Source organism: Tachysurus vachellii, chromosome 17 (assembly GCF_030014155.1).
Source record: "Tachysurus vachellii isolate PV-2020 chromosome 17, HZAU_Pvac_v1, whole genome shotgun sequence".
Classification (NCBI taxonomy): Eukaryota; Metazoa; Chordata; class Actinopteri; order Siluriformes; family Bagridae; genus Tachysurus; species Tachysurus vachellii.
The window spans coordinates 11,087,291-11,104,733 of record NC_083476.1 but is presented as its reverse complement, the minus strand read 5'-3'; the positions used below and the strand labels follow the sequence as shown (position 1 = coordinate 11,104,733).

Sequence of the window (17,443 nt, the reverse complement as noted above, 5' to 3'; positions counted from 1 at the left end):
TAAGAAAATGTGATCTATAGCGTCAAATGCAGCACTAAGGTCAAGTAGAACTAATAGTGACATGCAGTCTTGGTTCGAAGTGCATGACTTGTGCAAGAACAAGTCATTTGTAACTTTAACAAGTGCAGTTTCTCTGCTATGATGGGGCCTGAAACCTGACTGAAACTCTTCAAAGATATTGTTCTCCTGTAAGAAGGTGCACAGTTGAGCAGACACAAGCTTTTCCAGTATTTTAGACATTAACTAGTGCTAGTGCTTGTGCTAGTGCTATTGCTGCTACTGGAACAGAATCACTAATCTTTATTGATGATGACACTGGATGGTAGCAGCAGAATTAATTCAGAAGTCTACAGAAACATTCTCTCTGCCAATTTGCAGAGAAATGCATGCAATGTAAAGGTGAGGCACTTCATCATGCAGCAAAACAATAACCCAAACACACTGCTAATAGAATACAGGACAGAAGGTTTTAGACTGGCCAAGTCAATCACCAGACCTTAAACCAGTTAAGCAGCACTTCACCTCCTGAAGGGAAACTAAAGGAAGAAACCGACCAAAACAAACACCTAAAAGAAGCTGCATCAGTTAAGTGATGCCACTGGGTTGTAGTTATTGCAAGTAATGGATATACAACTACATATGATTTACTTTAAGGTATTTTAAGACTATCTGCTCCAGTATCTTTGCTCAATCAATGGGTCATATGCCAGCAGAGGTTCTAAGTTATTTTACAGCTATATATGTAAATATCAGGAAATGAAATATGAAATTCTACTCTATTGTGTCATATTCATCTTTTGAAGAACAGTATTGGGGACTTGAGGATTCAGGAATGGAATGACTGACGAATTGTTCATCACACTATATGGTAGATGTAAATATATACTGGTCAATGACATTATTACTATAATAATAATAATAATAATAATAATAATAATAATAATAATAATAATAATAGCAATAATTATTATTATTATTATTATTATTATTAAATAAATAAATAAATAAATAAATAAATAAATAAATAAATACTAGTCCTGTTGCTGCTGCTACTACTACTACTACTACTACTGATAATAATAATAATAATAATAATAATAATAATAATAATAATAATAATAATAATAATAATAATAATAGCAATAATTATTATTATTATTATTATTATTATTATTATTATTATTATTATTATTATCAGTAGTAGTAGTAGTAGTAGTAGTAGCAGCAGCAACAGGACTAGTATTTATTTATTTATTTATTTATTTATTTATTTATTTATTTATTTGTAGATCGGTCATGGATTGGAGTATCATCCTGGTTGTTTTTGTGTTTTTGGGGTAGGTTCCAGATTCACTGGTAAATCTGGCCAGGATAAAGCGGATGTTGAAGATAAATTAATAATTGTATGAATGAATGAATGAATGAATGAATGAATAAATGAAAAGACACACAAACACTTTAAAAGTACTTGTTACACCAGATGGCAGCAGCTGCACGTTTAGGTTTGTAAATCTCGCTGGCCCCGGAGTTCAGTCTGTAAACTTTGGGGTTACAAAATAAATTGTCCTTTATTATAAACCCTTTGTATAGTAACTACCAAGCCGTGCACACAGGAGACCGTATGTATCGTGTATATGACATTTTTGGTGTTATATCATAGGCTGCTCCACGACGTCTGTTATTGATGACAGGTATCCGCACGCGCGGATGCAAAGAATGAACTCTGATCCACCTGCGTAGGTAACTGACGTATGATCCGGTGCTGCTATAAAAGCTCACGCGCTCGTTCCAAGCCGTCAGTGACGATGTTCATGTGCTGCTCGTGCGTGCTCCTGCAGAAGGAGTTCAGTAGGTAGGTGACCGACGCTTTTTCCCCACTTTTGCGCTCGTTGGTGAACAGCGACATGGACGAAACAGAGAACGCGTCTTCCTTGTTCCAAAACGACAGCAATCTAGAGGACCAAAGTGATAAAGTGTCACTGACAGCTAAGGTGCCGCTTAGTTATCAAATATCGACGTCTGTGTTAATCGGTGCGCTTATCCTATGTTCGGTGTTTGGAAATGCATGCGTCGTGGCGGCCATAGCTTTGGAGAGGTCACTCCAAAACGTGGCCAACTATCTAATCGGATCTCTTGCAGTGACAGACCTTATGGTGTCGGTACTCGTCCTGCCTATGGCTTGCCTCTACCAAGTTTTGGACAAATGGACACTTGGGCAGGTCGCGTGCGATATATTTATCTCGTTGGACGTTCTGTGTTGCACATCTTCAATTTTGCATCTGTGCGCCATTGCGCTGGACCGCTTCTGGGCTATCACCGAGCCTATAGACTATATGAAAAAGAGGACGCTGAAACGTGCGGCGATTCTAATCGGCGCTACATGGCTGGTGGGCTTCTTGATTTCAGTACCACCCATGCTGATTATGAAATCGCAGCCCAAAAGCAAAGCCGAAGGCATGGCCAACCCGGAAGCGTGCGCGATCAGCCACGACCCGTGGTACACCATTTACTCAACATTCTGCGCCTTTTACATCCCGCTCATCCTTATGCTCGTTTTGTACGGACGCATATTTAAAGCAGCAAGGTTTCGAATCCGCAAGACGGTACGAAGGACAGAGAAGAAAAAAGTCACATGCTTGACTGTGTCCCCGGCGCTGTTTAAGCGCGCAGGTGGAGAGCCTGGGAAAAGCTGGAGGAGCAGCGTGGAGCCCAAGCCGGCGTCGTGCCTCAACGGCGCGGTGAAGCACACGGACGACGGCGAGTCTGTGGAGATCGTGGAAGTTCACGGCAATTCAAAGCACGACCTGCCTTTGCCTAACACACCGAGCTCGGCACCGCTCTTCGAGAACCGCCACGAGAAAAACACGGAGGCGAAGAGAAAACTTGCGCTGGCGCGAGAGCGCAAAACCGTAAAGACACTGGGAATCATCATGGGCACATTCATTCTGTGCTGGCTGCCTTTTTTCATCAAAGCCCTAGTGATGCCCTTCTGCCCGTCGTGCCGGATGCCCGTTTGGCTTCAGGACGTGATCAACTGGCTCGGCTACTCCAACTCGCTGCTCAACCCCATCATATACGCCTACTTCAACAAGGACTTCCAAAGCGCCTTCAAAAAAATCATCAAATGTCATTTTTGTCGAAAATAACTATGGATTGCTTTGCTTTGTGAATCATATCGGGACTAAAATCTATTGTTCATATGCTGAATTGGCAGGAAAATCTATAGTAAAACATTCCTTCAGTGGGTTAAAGAATGATGACGTTTATCCCATGGTGGAAATGGCTCATTATTCTCATCGTTTATTATTTTTTATTATAAATTTGTTTCTGTTTTCAGAAAAGATGTATAATACTGTGTATAAAGAAACCCCATATTGCTCATGTCACGCTGGAAGCATGATTGTGTTCATGCTGTGAAATAAACTGTCTTTAAATTCTTGACATCTCTGTGCTTCTTTGTGTAATAGATTAGAAATAAAATAAACAAAACAAAACAAATAAATCTAAATTGTGATCAGCAGTTAAAGAGTTATATATATATATATATATATATATATATATATATATATATATATATATATATATATATATATATATATATATATATATATGCATTAAACATAAATCTATTGGCTTATGTTATTTTATATTATTGTATTTTTATATAACACACTTCAACCTGTGTTTAGTTTATCATAATGGTTACAATTTTACAATGGTTACAAATCTGATATAACTAATAATCACTAAAGTTGAAGATAATGGAGAACATTTAAACAATATCTTTAGTTGGAATTATATAGTGTCATCAGTTGTGGGCATTGTTTCCTTTAAGAATTGCTAGTTATTATTAACAATTAATTATTAATTATTAATGATTAGTTATTATTATTATTATTATTATTATTATTAATGTTATTGTCATTGTTGTGGTTGTTGTTGTACTTGGTGGTGGTGGTGGTGTATATAAATTATATTATTAAATTTTTATTATATTTTTAAAAGATCATGGATGTGCAACATTGCTATTTTCCAGTGCTCTCAAAAATACATTATATCCCTAAACTGTTTACACAATTTATTTGAATAATTAGGAAAACAGGAACATATAATAGAAAATTGGCTTATATACTGATAAAGCTCAATTTATTCACTGAAAACTCATCTCTGTCTCATTTTCAGCTCCATCCCCATGGCAAAAAGCAAGCAGAGGGCAAACAACAGATGAAGCAATTTAATTTATTTTTGCATGATCAGGCTTCCAAAATGCCGGGTGATACATGACGGTGGAGTATATGCAAATATTTACTGAAATGGTTTCAGGTCAAAGTCAAGTATACAAGGTAATTTATTGTTCACCAAACACAAACTACTGTCCCTTAATGGTTCTAATTAGTACAATAATTGTGTTTCTACAGCTATAAATCCAAAAAAAGGAAGTACTTTTAATCCACTTTGCATATTAATCTTTATAATTAACACAGGAATTTTAGTGGCATCCAAGATTGATTTTATAAGTAATTTCAGCAGAGCTTTAGTCTTTTAATCTGTCTCTCACCTCCCCATCTGTATGCTACTAACTGGTCATAGTTGCAGCTCTGCTGCTGCATCTCTGCTCAGCACAACAGCTGCATTGTACAAACAGCTCCATTTCATTAAAGAACATTGAGTCTAGTTTTTGGTGTCTTTCCACTACTTCTGCATTTCTTATTAATACTTACATTTACACATTTAATACATTTCTTAATAAATGTTGAATACAGCTGGAAATTGTGAGTGGGAGAAAAAAAAAAAACTCTCGTTGTGTAGTTTACAGGGGCTAGGAACCAAACCTGATCCTTACTACTGATACAGAATGTTTCATTTTGCTTTGCTATTAAACACCTACAGTATGACACTGTACTGACATCAGAGCAGCAGAACCCCTCTATCTGCTCATGGGGATAGTAGAAATACAGCACCAACCAACAAATTAGCACTAGAATCACTAACCAGTTTGATCAATTTTAATAAGTTGGTAAATTCCAAACACTGAAGCAAGAACCACATACACTTTTCCAATTAAAAATGCTGTTAATTTACAGCATTTATTTGGTAGCAAAATACATTTCTAAATAAAGTTTTAGATGATTGGAATTGATTGGTCAATTAGAGCAACATACTGGATAACAGTAAAAATCCACTAAATGCAATGCATTGTGGGATTTTAACATTTTAGGCATGATTTTTTAAAGCATTAATATTTATCTGTAAGTAGAAGTGGTTCAAGGTAGTTGAGCTACAGTACCAGGTTTGGAGTTACAGATCAGTAGGCCGTGTATTTAAATTTCACTGCTGCAATGGTGGAATCATTGAGCAAATCCCACCAGTTATATCCTGCCTCAAATGTAAACTGCTTTTGATAAAAGCATCAGCCAAATTCTTTTGTGATATATTTATAATTGCAAGAATTGAACTTGCAAAATTTAAGTTAATTATTAAAAGCATATCATGCATAACAACACACCCATATCAAACTGTTTAAATGCTGTTTTACACACCGTTTTTGCTCTTTGCACATGCTGTCTTACACATTCAGTAAATTGCTGTTTTGCACTTCATTACAAAACAATACTTCAATTCATTACAATACCTCATATAACTGCTGCTATTATATTAAGCAGTTCCAGGACTGCTTTTGTATGTTGTCTTAGTGTATTGTCTTGTGTTTTGTTCGCACTGTTTGCACTCCGTTACACAGATGCACTTTAAGTGGCTAGGACTAACTCTAATGGTTGAAATGACAATAAAAGCTTTTTGACTCTCTTTCTCTTGTCTCTTTACATACAGTACTATACTGTGAAAGTAACATCATAATATCTGTCAAGATATTATAGCACTCTAAACATGTTACTGGAAAAGTAAATTGATTGTTTTACAATAATAATTTTACATTTTACATACACATACATAATTACTCTCAAAAAATGATCCTTTAAAAATTATCCTTCCTGGGATTTCTGTATTATGTAAATTTATTTTTTAGACTGTTTTTGATTCACTTAATAACTTAATTGTTTTATACATGATTATTTTCGCTATTTATTTTTCCACATGGTAAAAATATTTTATTATTCACAGGTAATTACTTGAATAAACATGTGCAATTTACATGTTTCTCACATTAAAAACATATAATCATAAAATACACAATAAGTAAAATTGTCAAAGCATGTAATTTTTCCATGAGAGAAATGAAACTAGAGTTTTACATAAAATTAAGATTTCTAAGATGATCTTTTTTAGATGTAGAGTGTCTAAAGAGAGTGTGTCTATTCTATTTTGTTATGCTCTATTCTATTCCATACAGCATTGTTATCAACATTCAGGTGTAAAAAAAATATATATATATTCCCAGCTGATTCACATTCTCACATGACTTCATGGTGAGCAAAGCTCATATTCCTGAGTCACTCCAGTGGTCAAGCTGAAACCACTAAAAGCCACTCCACACAGCTGGCAGATATGCTGGTCTCCATAGTGACACTCAGAGGTTGAAAACTGCAGGTTTGAGGGGCAATTATCTGATCAAAAGCACAGAACAATAAAGCGAGTGTCACGTGGGCACCACCAACTGGACAGACACACAGGGTTCACACATGGCTACATGCAATAGACACATAGTGCTCCTAATGTAGATCAGCCTTGTGTAACTGCTGAATGAACAAGTCGTACATTTTTTCACCCATTTATAGTTACAGTTAATGTTGGGGAAAGGTCCATGGAACAATGTAGCTTCTGATAACATTACATTATAACTACAGACAATTGTTCATCATCCTCTGTTTTTCTGTATTGTGAAGTAAAGTAAGACAAAAAATGCAAAGCGTAAGTTCTCTGTCCTGGAAAACTTATTACAGCTTTACTTCTTGTTACAAACAGCTGTTGACTTCTATAAATGTTAATTCACTATCTATGTTAGTGATTTTGATTTGCTAAATAACAGCATGGTTTTTTAATCTAATTTAAAGTTTATAATTAGCCACAGATTATGTGATACAAGTCCACATGAATAAGCTGTTACTATAGAAAGAATAACATTATAACAAAGACATACATATAAACCTGTTGTTCATCTGTTGTAATGAATGGGCAGAACAGCTGAATAGACAATTAGTCAACATCTTCTAACCAATCATGTTTGAGAATTCATCAGCACTAGTGTAATTATTTTTTGAGCGAAAATCTGAGTCAAGATTTATTTACAGATTTGCATAGAAATTTTCAGAAATTGATGTCTAATCTGCTTGAGCATTATGTTTCCTGCAAATGCTTTATCTCTTGACATCTGAAATGTGTTGCTACTCTCAGCATTGCCTGATCCCCATTACCCAGCATGCTCCACGCCCACCTACTCGGAAGGCAGATGAAGGCTCATCAGGTGGCGAAGCCGATGGCGGGTGATGCACTTGGAAGAGGAAAGAACGAAAGGCAGAACTCTTTCACCTCAAGTCATCTACCTTTCAAAGCTTCATTGCTGATTCGAGCTGTCATGCAAGAAGTGTGTGATTACCTTCAGGACCTAGAGATGGAGATAAGAGGCTTCGAATTTGCCCTCTGGCATCAAACCGAATGAAGAGCTGTGATCCGTGTTGTGATTGCTTTACGTTCTTCAGTTCAAATTAAGACAGCTGATTTGAGCCCAAAACTATCCAATGCAATTGCATAATATACCTGTATTTACAAATAGAGCAGTGGACTGACAGTAACGTTTCAGACAGTTTGTAGAAGTGACTACAGTAAAAAAAAATCTCTTGGTGTCAACATTTGTTAATTAGTGGATTAGTAATTTTTGTGATTTTTATTACAAGCAAACGCAAACAGTATCTTATGGAAGAGTATATGCTTGGCTCAATGTTTAAAACTACAGCACATAAAACCTCTTCCTGGGGTTCTTCCTCTTCCTTCAAAACCCTGCCCTGCTATACTGCAATGTTTGAACCCTTGAGCTATATTGTAAATGTTATTGAAAGATGATTTGAATAAAAGTAAATGTAGTGGATTGCATTTTGTTCTATATTGTACAGATAGCTGAATCAACTTTATAGTACATGAAAAATCTGGGTAATGTACAGTATACTACTGCAAACCTAGTAAACCTTATGCTCTAAAATGTATGGCAATCACCTGTAAATATGCCAAAGTTTATTTGTTTCACAATTATTTACTGCAAATTTCATTAATTTATGCTGTAAATTTCATAATTCTGTATTCATAATTAATCTGTAATGTTACATGATAGCTTTTTTACTAGTATGATAGATCCTGTTTACTGTAATTCTAGTTTATATATACAAGTCTGTTTACTACATATAATGCTAGGATATAGAATTTTCTTGTTCACCATAATGGCTGTTTGTCACTATACAGTATAACTATATAGCTATACAGCTTTACTACTATACTAATAGATATGAGTTAGCTTGTTTATTACTATGCTAGTTCCTTCTTAACTTGTTTCCTTTAATGCTAGGTTGTGGATTAGACTGATTACATTACTGTTTGTTACAGTATGTATGATTGGTCTATTCGCTTAAAAGCAAATTAAAAATTTGCTAATTAAAAAGTTTTTTTTACAATGCTGTAAATGCTGTACAATGATGTTTGGTTAGTCTCTTTGATATAATGCTTTTTTGGCTAGCCTCTTTGATGAAATACTAGTTTGGTTTGCCTGTTTACTGTAGTTCTTGATATGTTAGCCTGTCAATGTTGATCTTCTCAGTGCCTTAAATTGTTTGCTATCAAATTGAAAGGAGAGCATTTTTTGACTCTCGCCAGAATGGACGTTGACACATCTTGTTTTTAAAATGCTATCACACAGATCTCCACACATTTTTTGCATTCCAAAAGCAAGCAGGAAGCAGCTTTCCGAAGTACAACTGGTACAACTTTAAATAGAATTGCAAAGCACCAGTTGTACTACGGAAAGCTGCTTCCTGCTTGCCTTCGGAAAATGAGGTTCACAATTTCTATTGTGATACATGTAATATGTTTTCCATTATGTTTAGTAACATTCCTGCCCACAATGCAATGCCCAAATCATCATCTGCTTATTTGAACTTCTTCCTCATTTGAACCTACTTACTCAAATTTTTTTCTATGTGACTCAGGTTAGCTTATTGGGTAGTATGTAATCCTGTTGTCCGTCTTTATTTTTTACCTCCCATCAATTGTCACTTGTTGTAAGGCCATTTCTTCAGCCAGGCTTTTACTCTCCACTTTGTTAAACAGTGCGGTACATTGACATCTCCCTGTCAAGTGCTGCAATATCAGCTGTCTCATTCCCCTCAATTCCCACATGTGCTAGAAATGTGCTCATTCCAAATAATATAAAACAGACACAGAGCTCTATATCAGATCTGCTATTAGTTTAAAGATAACAAATGACTTGTCTGCTGTGTGACACACTCACTGTCCATTTTATTAGGAACACATGTACGACTGCACATATAACAGTTATGTAATCAGCCAATCACGTGGAAGCCGCAGAATGTAAAAAAATATATCAGTAAACCAATCAGTAAAAGTGTGATCTCGGTGATTTTAGCTGCAGTATGGGTGAATACAGACTCACCTGAAGACTGGACAAAGGCCAGTTGATTTATTTTTTAATCTTGCCCCATCTGCCCTGTTTCCGTAAATTTGTGCCCATGATAGCTTCAGAAGATGTGGTCGTCTGCTGTTGTAGTTCATCCACCTCAATGTTTGTTGTTTTGTGCATTCTGTGATGCTTTTCTACTCACTACAGTTGTAAACAGTGATTATACGGCTTTCCATTTACAGAACTGTCACTCACACAATGATTTTATTTGACACACCATTCTGTATAAATCCTAGAGACTCTTGTGTGTGTAAATCCCAGGAGATCAGCAGTTTTTGAAATATTTATACTAGCATCTGATACCAATAACCATGCCACAGTTAAAGTCACACTTGTTTGATGTGAACGTTAATTTAATCTGTTGAATGCTGAACATTAATTGAATTAATCTTGATCTGTATCAGCATGTTTTTATGCATTGGCTAATCAGATATTTGTATTAAAATGACTATATATTGTAAAATATAAGCTTCATATTTATTACTGTATTGCCTATGAGACTACAGTTTCAATAGTATGTTTCAGTTTACAGTAAGTTTGCATTGAGTTCCTTTACTCAATTGTGCTAGCTACAACAATTAAACTATTCACATATGCACCATGTGGCACCATGAAAAAATGAAAGGCTTGTCATAGGTGACAATCTTTTAATTCTTGCTTTTCATTATTTTTTTTATTTTTTCCCAAATAGACTCCAACGCTTGCTAAAAACGTTGGAGTCTATTTGGGAAAAAATAAAAAAAAAATTTTTTTTGTACATCTTTATATAAATTTTATATTTGTACATCTTTATATAAATGAAATCGGTACAGAATTGTTTTTCTTTTTAATGCATTTTTAATACTACTTCATAATGCAAATAAAATCTCTATTGGCTGACATTATATAAGCACAGTTTATACACTATTAAAAAATGTAGAACCCTTAAGTGTTGTTCATTTGTTTTTTCATAACTCATGCTAGCTCATGTTCATAGGCTAAATTATGATTTAGCCAGTGTACTGTAATGGTAGTTATGGTTTAGACTGTTTACTATGATGATGTTTAACATTTTAATTTAAATTAAGTTAAATTTTGTAAAATGCTAGCTTGTTGGTTAGCTTGTTTACTATAATAGTAGATTTTGGGTTAGTGTGTTCACCCTAACACTACTTTTGGGAATGTCTGTTTATGAGAATGGTAGGTTATAAGTCAGTTGTTGAATTGATTTGTTAGCAAACAAGTCATAAGTCACAGAGAAGAAAGCAGCATATTGAGTTTTCCTTGTGCTGGTGCTTACACAAATGCAATCAAATGTGCTTAACACTTAACCCTGAAAACAAACTACACACAAGCAAACGTGATATTTTAATGCGCAGACAAGGAAGTGTCTCACAACAAAGATGTGTTAGTCAGGAGTTCTGACTGGAAGTTTGTGCACGTTTTGGCATTTGAACCAAATTTCTGTTTGAAATTTAATCACCAAATTACAGGTGTGCTCATTGTTATTATGTTCTTTGACATTGTTCTTAATTGGTGAAAAGCAAGTCTAAAGTTCACATTCTTTGTACTTGAAAAGAATCACAGTCTTTCCAGGCAGAATTAGTTTCTTTATTTTTGTGAAGAAATCCAAATAAGTTACTCCTTTGGTTGATACCTGCTTTTTTGAAGCTTTTTTGATAGATTGTTCCATTCTAAAGCATTATGCTTTGGGAGTAGGTGAGGTGGTCTCAGATCTGGGAGGACCTGATCTAATCAAACAGCTGTGTACATTTTCCCCCATGTTTACATCAGAAATACGATTAAACCTATGCCAGTATTTGATGATTTACTGAAAGGTTTCACTGGATAAAGGCCTGCTGTCTCCAAGCTTAAAGTGAAAGGCCTGTGCATGGTGGGGATTTTTTTTTAAAACTGAAAAAGAAAGAAGAACAATAGATCTGTTATTATTGTAGAAAAAGCATGAAATACTTGAGGATTAAAACAGTCTCAGTATTCTTATGAAACACCATAAATACAATATCACAAAATGTTACAGACATAAAAAAACACATAAACTCTAACACACACACACACACACACACACACACACACACACACACACACACACACACATAATATCACACTTATAAACATCATATCACTCATGAAAACAGGATATCACACACACACACATAAATTCCATATCCCTTACATAAAGATCGTATCAACCCAAACACAATATAGCACACACATTTAATATCACACAATAATGGAGAGGTCACTGTAAAATATCCAACCTGTAATCCACATTACTGTAAATTCATCAAGATTGTGGAGCATCTTTTAGTAGATGCATTTTCCCTTTTTTAATTTCCCTTTTTTTAACAGTAGGGGGTGTAAACTTTTGTTCTTGACAGGTTATTCCAAACAACTGAAGTTTTTTCCCAGTGTGGGCCACTGAAGATGTGTTGCATTATTGATAGTGTGTTGAACCTTTAACTTATTCTTTCTGCTGTTATTTTCACAAAAATATGAATTATATATAATCAAATAGGCAATAAACAAAGAAACATTATTAAATGTTTATTTCTCCACCTTTTCTCACCTTTTTTATTTTCCAGTTGTTAAAAGAAATTCATCAAATGCAAATCGGAACTGATGTTTTACAAAATTAAACTACAAATGGATAAAGGCAATGCTACTTTTAAACAAATAACAAACTGTAATCACTTGTAAATTGCTGTGCCATGTGTAATCAATATTAAGTGTCTAAACCTTTTTTGTTAGACTTGCTGGTATGGATTTTTTAATACAGTATGACAGACACACTGCTATCTATAAATATGGATAAAACCAGTTGTAGATCTTTTTGTCTTCCTCTCCACAATTCAACATCAGACTTGTGTAGGAGGTGTGACCTAAAATCTAAAAAGTGGCCTGGGATTTTTGCTGAATTTCTCCTTTAAGACAGAACAGAGGAAGTGAAAAAGAATGCAATGGAACACTCGTCAGGAAATCCCACCCTCTGAAGGAAAGCCAGAGTTACAAAAGGAAATAAGAGGAGCATTCTGGAGCAAAAACAAAGTCAGTAATAATGCTGTTAAATGGAATACGGTCACTGGTCCTAGAAATCATATAGAAACTGAATATTTTAAAGAAATAGTGTGCATACACATAGTACATAGTTACAAAAACATGCACAATGCCCCCCTTACGATAAGACATCAGTGTATCTGCAAATCACATGTTTATATTACAGTCTTTTTCAATTGCTGAGACACACTTAATAAAGTGAGATGCATACATCATCTTCTTAGTACAGCAGAGCTATTAGTTGCAGAATTATGATTCTCCATTGCACCTGTGTGACACTCCTTTGCACAATTCTTCAATCAGTGATCAGTACTTATTTATCCATTAAAGATGCCACCTTTTAGTTGCTATATGCAAGAATGGATCAAAGAGGCTAAAGGCATATATGACAGAGGCATCAATATCACTATAGGGCTTTTCACACTGTGTTTAAACTCAGGTTATTGTCTTTTCACGCACCAGGTAGAGGAATGTTTCATGCTTGCAATTTATGTACTTTCAAATTTACCGGGCATCTTATCCACAGCAAATATAAGTACAAATTTTATATAAATGTAACATAATTTGAAATTGAATTGAATAGAAATTTTATTAAATATAATTGTAATGAGATACCTGGTCAACTATATGATTACAGGTGCAGAAAAGGATTAAGAATGCAGAGTGTAAATTGTCAGATTATAAATGACCAGGATAAGTTGTTAACATATTAGCAGTGTGTCATACTAAACCCGGGGTTTATTATAACCAAGGTTAACTATCCAAGTGTGAAAAGCCATCATGTTTCTGCCATTTCCAATCTTGATGTCCTTTGCCACATAGCGACTGTTGGCCCATCTGAAGAGAGAGGGCTGTTGAGGCCTGACACGACTCTGTATGCTTTCATTTGTGACAATGTTGCCTTCCACCATTTCACCCTATGAAAGGATGGTTTGAAGCACACCCACATATGATAATGTAATTCCTCCCTGCCTACACAACTTTTTTGAACCCGATTGAGGAGTTTTTCTCTGCTTGGAGATGGAAGGTATTTGATAACCTGCCATATGACCAGATGTCTCTCCTAGAGACAATGAATGTTGGTTGCCTGGCAATAGATGCACAGGACTATTAGGGATGAGAACGCCATGCAGTAAGGGTTTTCCCTCATTAAGGGAAATGTAAAAAGAACCTGTGATTTAATAATCATTAATAAATGGGCTGAATGAGATAATTTTTGGTATTGGGTTAAAATCTTTTTTAGATCTTTTAATCCATGTTCTGCACTTATTCTACACAGGGTTATCAGGGAATATCCCAGGAGACTCAGAGCACTAGGTGTGGGACACCCTGGACAGGATGCCATTGCATCACAGATCACAATTTCACACACTCATACACCCATTCAGACTCTATTTACAACTTAGAGATGCCAATCAAAGTACAATGCATGTCTTTGGACTGGGGAGAAAACCAGAAAACAAGAAACCCCAAAACATGGGGAAATGCAAACTTCACACACACATGGCATAGGGAATAAAAACCTCAAACTCTAGAGTTGTAAGGCAAACATGCTTACCACAAAGCTAACATACCCACTGTAGCATAATCAATATCTGAATTTGTGCATAGAAGAATAAAATGAATGAAAATAAAAAACTGGTTACAGTAGTTCAACAAAGCATCTAAAAAAATAAGTATAAAAAGTGTAGAGTGCACTAATTTAACAAAAAATGAGATGGGGAAGTTTTCTGAACGGAGAATTTTATTACATTTTTATAGAAAGAATGTGAACTCTTTGTAGTAATGAGTACATGTGGCATGTACAAATTCTCAGGATAGAAGTTTTTTGGTTTTGTGCTTTATCTATAAAACATCACAAGCTGTTTATTTTTTGTCTCATTAACTCTTATTAAGAGAGAAAGGAAAATGTTTATGAAAGTGTGACTGCATATAGCTACATAATTTAATTAATAAAAAACCCAATTGTTGGCAAATTGCTGTGGTTTAATGGAATAAAACACTCTAGTATGTGCCTTTACAGGAAAGTAATTAACTTTGCGTTCACCTTATATCCCTTATGGATTATCTGCATTATGTCTCCCAGTTTATAAATTAAATCTTAGCACTGTAAGGTGAGTGTGTGATATTAAGATATATATAATTTGTGAAGTGTTAAACTAGAGGCTATGAGCATCCTTTGTTTGTGACAACCTTTAGCTTTAGTGCAAATCTAAAAAAAAAGCCAAAGTGAAAATTATACTATCAACAGTCAAAACAGCCTCAACACAGTTCTGTCCATGTGAAAATATATAAGATAATAGTACCACAGAACAAGGATATGCAAGTTTCCAAAAATAAAAAAGCAAACAAACACATGACTTAAAAGTTGCCTGAACGACTGGACTGTGAAAGGCAGTCTCTTAGCAAACACTGTCAAGGAAGAGACAGAGGCCAGAGTTCCTCAATGAAGGGTCACAGGGATGAATGTTCAAAGAGAACCACCTGCGTCTGACTCACACTCGAGTGCCTAGAGGGCCGCAGAGTGCCAATGCGGGAATATACCTCTGCGTCAGATTGAGGGCTGGGTGGGGTAGTGTAGATGATGGGGTGCGGCAGAGGCACAATGGAGGGAGGTCGAGATGAAAGTGGTGGAGGTGGGGGGAGGAGTGGGGGGATGACTGGATGACTTGAAACCACAGTTGGAGGTGGAGAACAAGAAGGAGCTTCCACAGGGAGGGAATCCATATTCACGAAAGATAAACCTGGGGTTTCAAGTGGGTGTTTCAGAGTGTAGTTTGCCATGTGGTAGAAGCCAAAGTACTCCAAAGAATTTCCTGCCTGAGCCAAACGCAGTTTGTGTCGCAAGAGAAGGACGCAGTAAAACAGCACCAAGATGAGGAATCCGGCAAGAACCACAAGCACCAAGGCCACGTTTGCATCCCAGCAAGCTTGGAAAACAGTCAAGGTCTTATATCTGTCAGATGGGGAACCCTCTGTGGATGACTTGTGTCCTACATGCGGATGTATCAGCCGTTCAGAACACTCCACAGTCGTTTCAGTGACTGATTCAGTTGGCATGGCTGGTTTCCACTACAGAGGACGCATCACTGCAGACTGGTGACTCTATAGAGGCTGGAGTAGCTGAGCATAGAGAGCAGCTTCTTCAGCCTAAGCCTAGCCCCTCTAAAAATAGGATCACAACAGAATAATTAGGAAAGCAAATAAATTGCATGGAAAACAACCAAAGCATTGGAGTAGATCCTAGTAGATTCATTCTGATGTCATAAACACAGCTCTGTTCCTACTGGACAGTTTAATTACACCTTTTTCACAAGAGGAAAGATAGTTAATGCTCACAGGTAGACAAGTTCACCAGATAAGAAATATATTATAACACACACACACACACACACACACACACACACACACACACACACACACACACATAAATATATTGAGGCAGACCTAAAAGTTTTTCAACATGACCTCATTTAAAATTCTCTAAATATAGAATGTTATAATTGAACTGAGATATGTTTGTGGCTTTTTTATTTATTTACAAACAAGCTAGATCTAATTGGAAAAATTCTCACTGTTAATCACTGTAATTAGATACTTGGCACACAGCATGAGTCTTTTATCTGCAGCTTATTTACACTGAAAGTGCACCTGTCTTTATAAAGCATTATTTTAGTGTCTCATCAGGATCCGAGAGCTTCTGGTTAATGAGGCCATACAAACATGATTTAGAGTATATGTTAATTTTTTTTTCCTATTTGATTGTTAGTCTCCTTGGATTCCAGGCATAACAAAGCTGTATGTCATTGTCTTGGTTTTTCTTTTTTTCTTTTTTTAACTACATACTTTTTTAACTCATGACAAAAACTACAGCTCTTCTTAGTTTGTGGGTTTGCTTTTTGAACTCCCAAATCTCTCATTGTTTTTCAAAACTTATTATGGTTAATCAATCGTTTACACTGCTAAATCATCTCTTGCTACCCACAGGTTACTATAGCAACAAAAACATATTAGAATGAGCATACAGTATAATACAAACCTATAATTTGCACTACAACTGCATTATTTTTAGAGCAGAATTACAGAAAACGAATCAACACTGCACAGCCAATCAGAATCCAGATTTCAATAGCACTGTGGAATTCTATTGATAAACCTATAATAAAACACAAAAATCTGCATTTTTAAAGACTTAGTGTAGTAAAAGAGCTCGACTTACTTGAGTGGCCGTGCTATAACCAGCTCCTAAATGTAGAGACCATCAGAAACAGTCAGGTCCGGAGCTCTCTGGATGGGAGGAAACACAGCTTTCAGGAAACAGAGCATTTCCTTAGACACATTCCTGACTGTTATTGGTCACACTGGCATATAAAGAAAATAGGCAAATGATAACTGAGTGCTAGCCATGGCTAAATTTATTTATTTCAAATTTCTAACTTCTAAAAGTTAGAAGTCTTAATAAAATGTAGTATTAAGGGTGGTCAGGAGATAGACACAAAGGAAATGGTTCCAGGAATAACTTGCTTTTATTACTGCAAATATCACCATGAAGTGAATTGTGTAAAAATACATGCACTGGTGGACAAACAGTATTAAGCACTGGTCATTGTGACCACAAGCAACACTCAGTCATGCTGTACACATGGGTAGTTAGTTGAGTAAACCTGCTCTATCAGTGTATAACTAGCAGCTTGAATGTAAGCTGGAGAGCCATATAGAGCGCTGGACCCTGAAGTCTGAACAAATATA

At 35.7% G+C, this 17,443-nt stretch overlaps 2 protein-coding genes and 1 long non-coding RNA gene across 3 annotated transcripts; 2 read left to right on the top strand and 1 right to left on the bottom strand.

Moving 5' to 3' along the window:
• The first annotated feature begins 1,806 nt into the window (after nucleotides 1-1,806).
• Nucleotides 1,807-7,520, top strand: LOC132859864 (uncharacterized). Its single transcript, XR_009649767.1, has 3 exons — nucleotides 1,807-1,852; nucleotides 4,183-4,343; nucleotides 7,351-7,520. It is a non-coding gene; the product is annotated as an uncharacterized LOC132859864 (long non-coding RNA).
• On the top strand, nucleotides 1,810-3,441 carry htr1ab (5-hydroxytryptamine (serotonin) receptor 1A b). Its single transcript, XM_060890830.1, has one exon. It carries the CDS (start codon nucleotides 1,905-1,907, stop codon nucleotides 3,144-3,146), a length of 1,242 nt encoding a protein of 413 aa, XP_060746813.1. The 5' UTR covers nucleotides 1,810-1,904; the 3' UTR covers nucleotides 3,147-3,441.
• A 6,809-nt stretch (nucleotides 7,521-14,329) lies between the features above and the next one.
• Nucleotides 14,330-16,984, bottom strand: LOC132859881 (uncharacterized). The gene is made up of 2 exons (XM_060890850.1): nucleotides 16,914-16,984; nucleotides 14,330-15,859 (listed from the first exon to the last, which is right to left on the bottom strand). Exon 2 carries the CDS (start codon nucleotides 15,752-15,754, stop codon nucleotides 15,149-15,151), a length of 606 nt encoding a protein of 201 aa, XP_060746833.1. The 5' UTR covers nucleotides 15,755-15,859; nucleotides 16,914-16,984; the 3' UTR covers nucleotides 14,330-15,148.
• Between the last annotated feature and the right edge of the window lie 459 nt (nucleotides 16,985-17,443).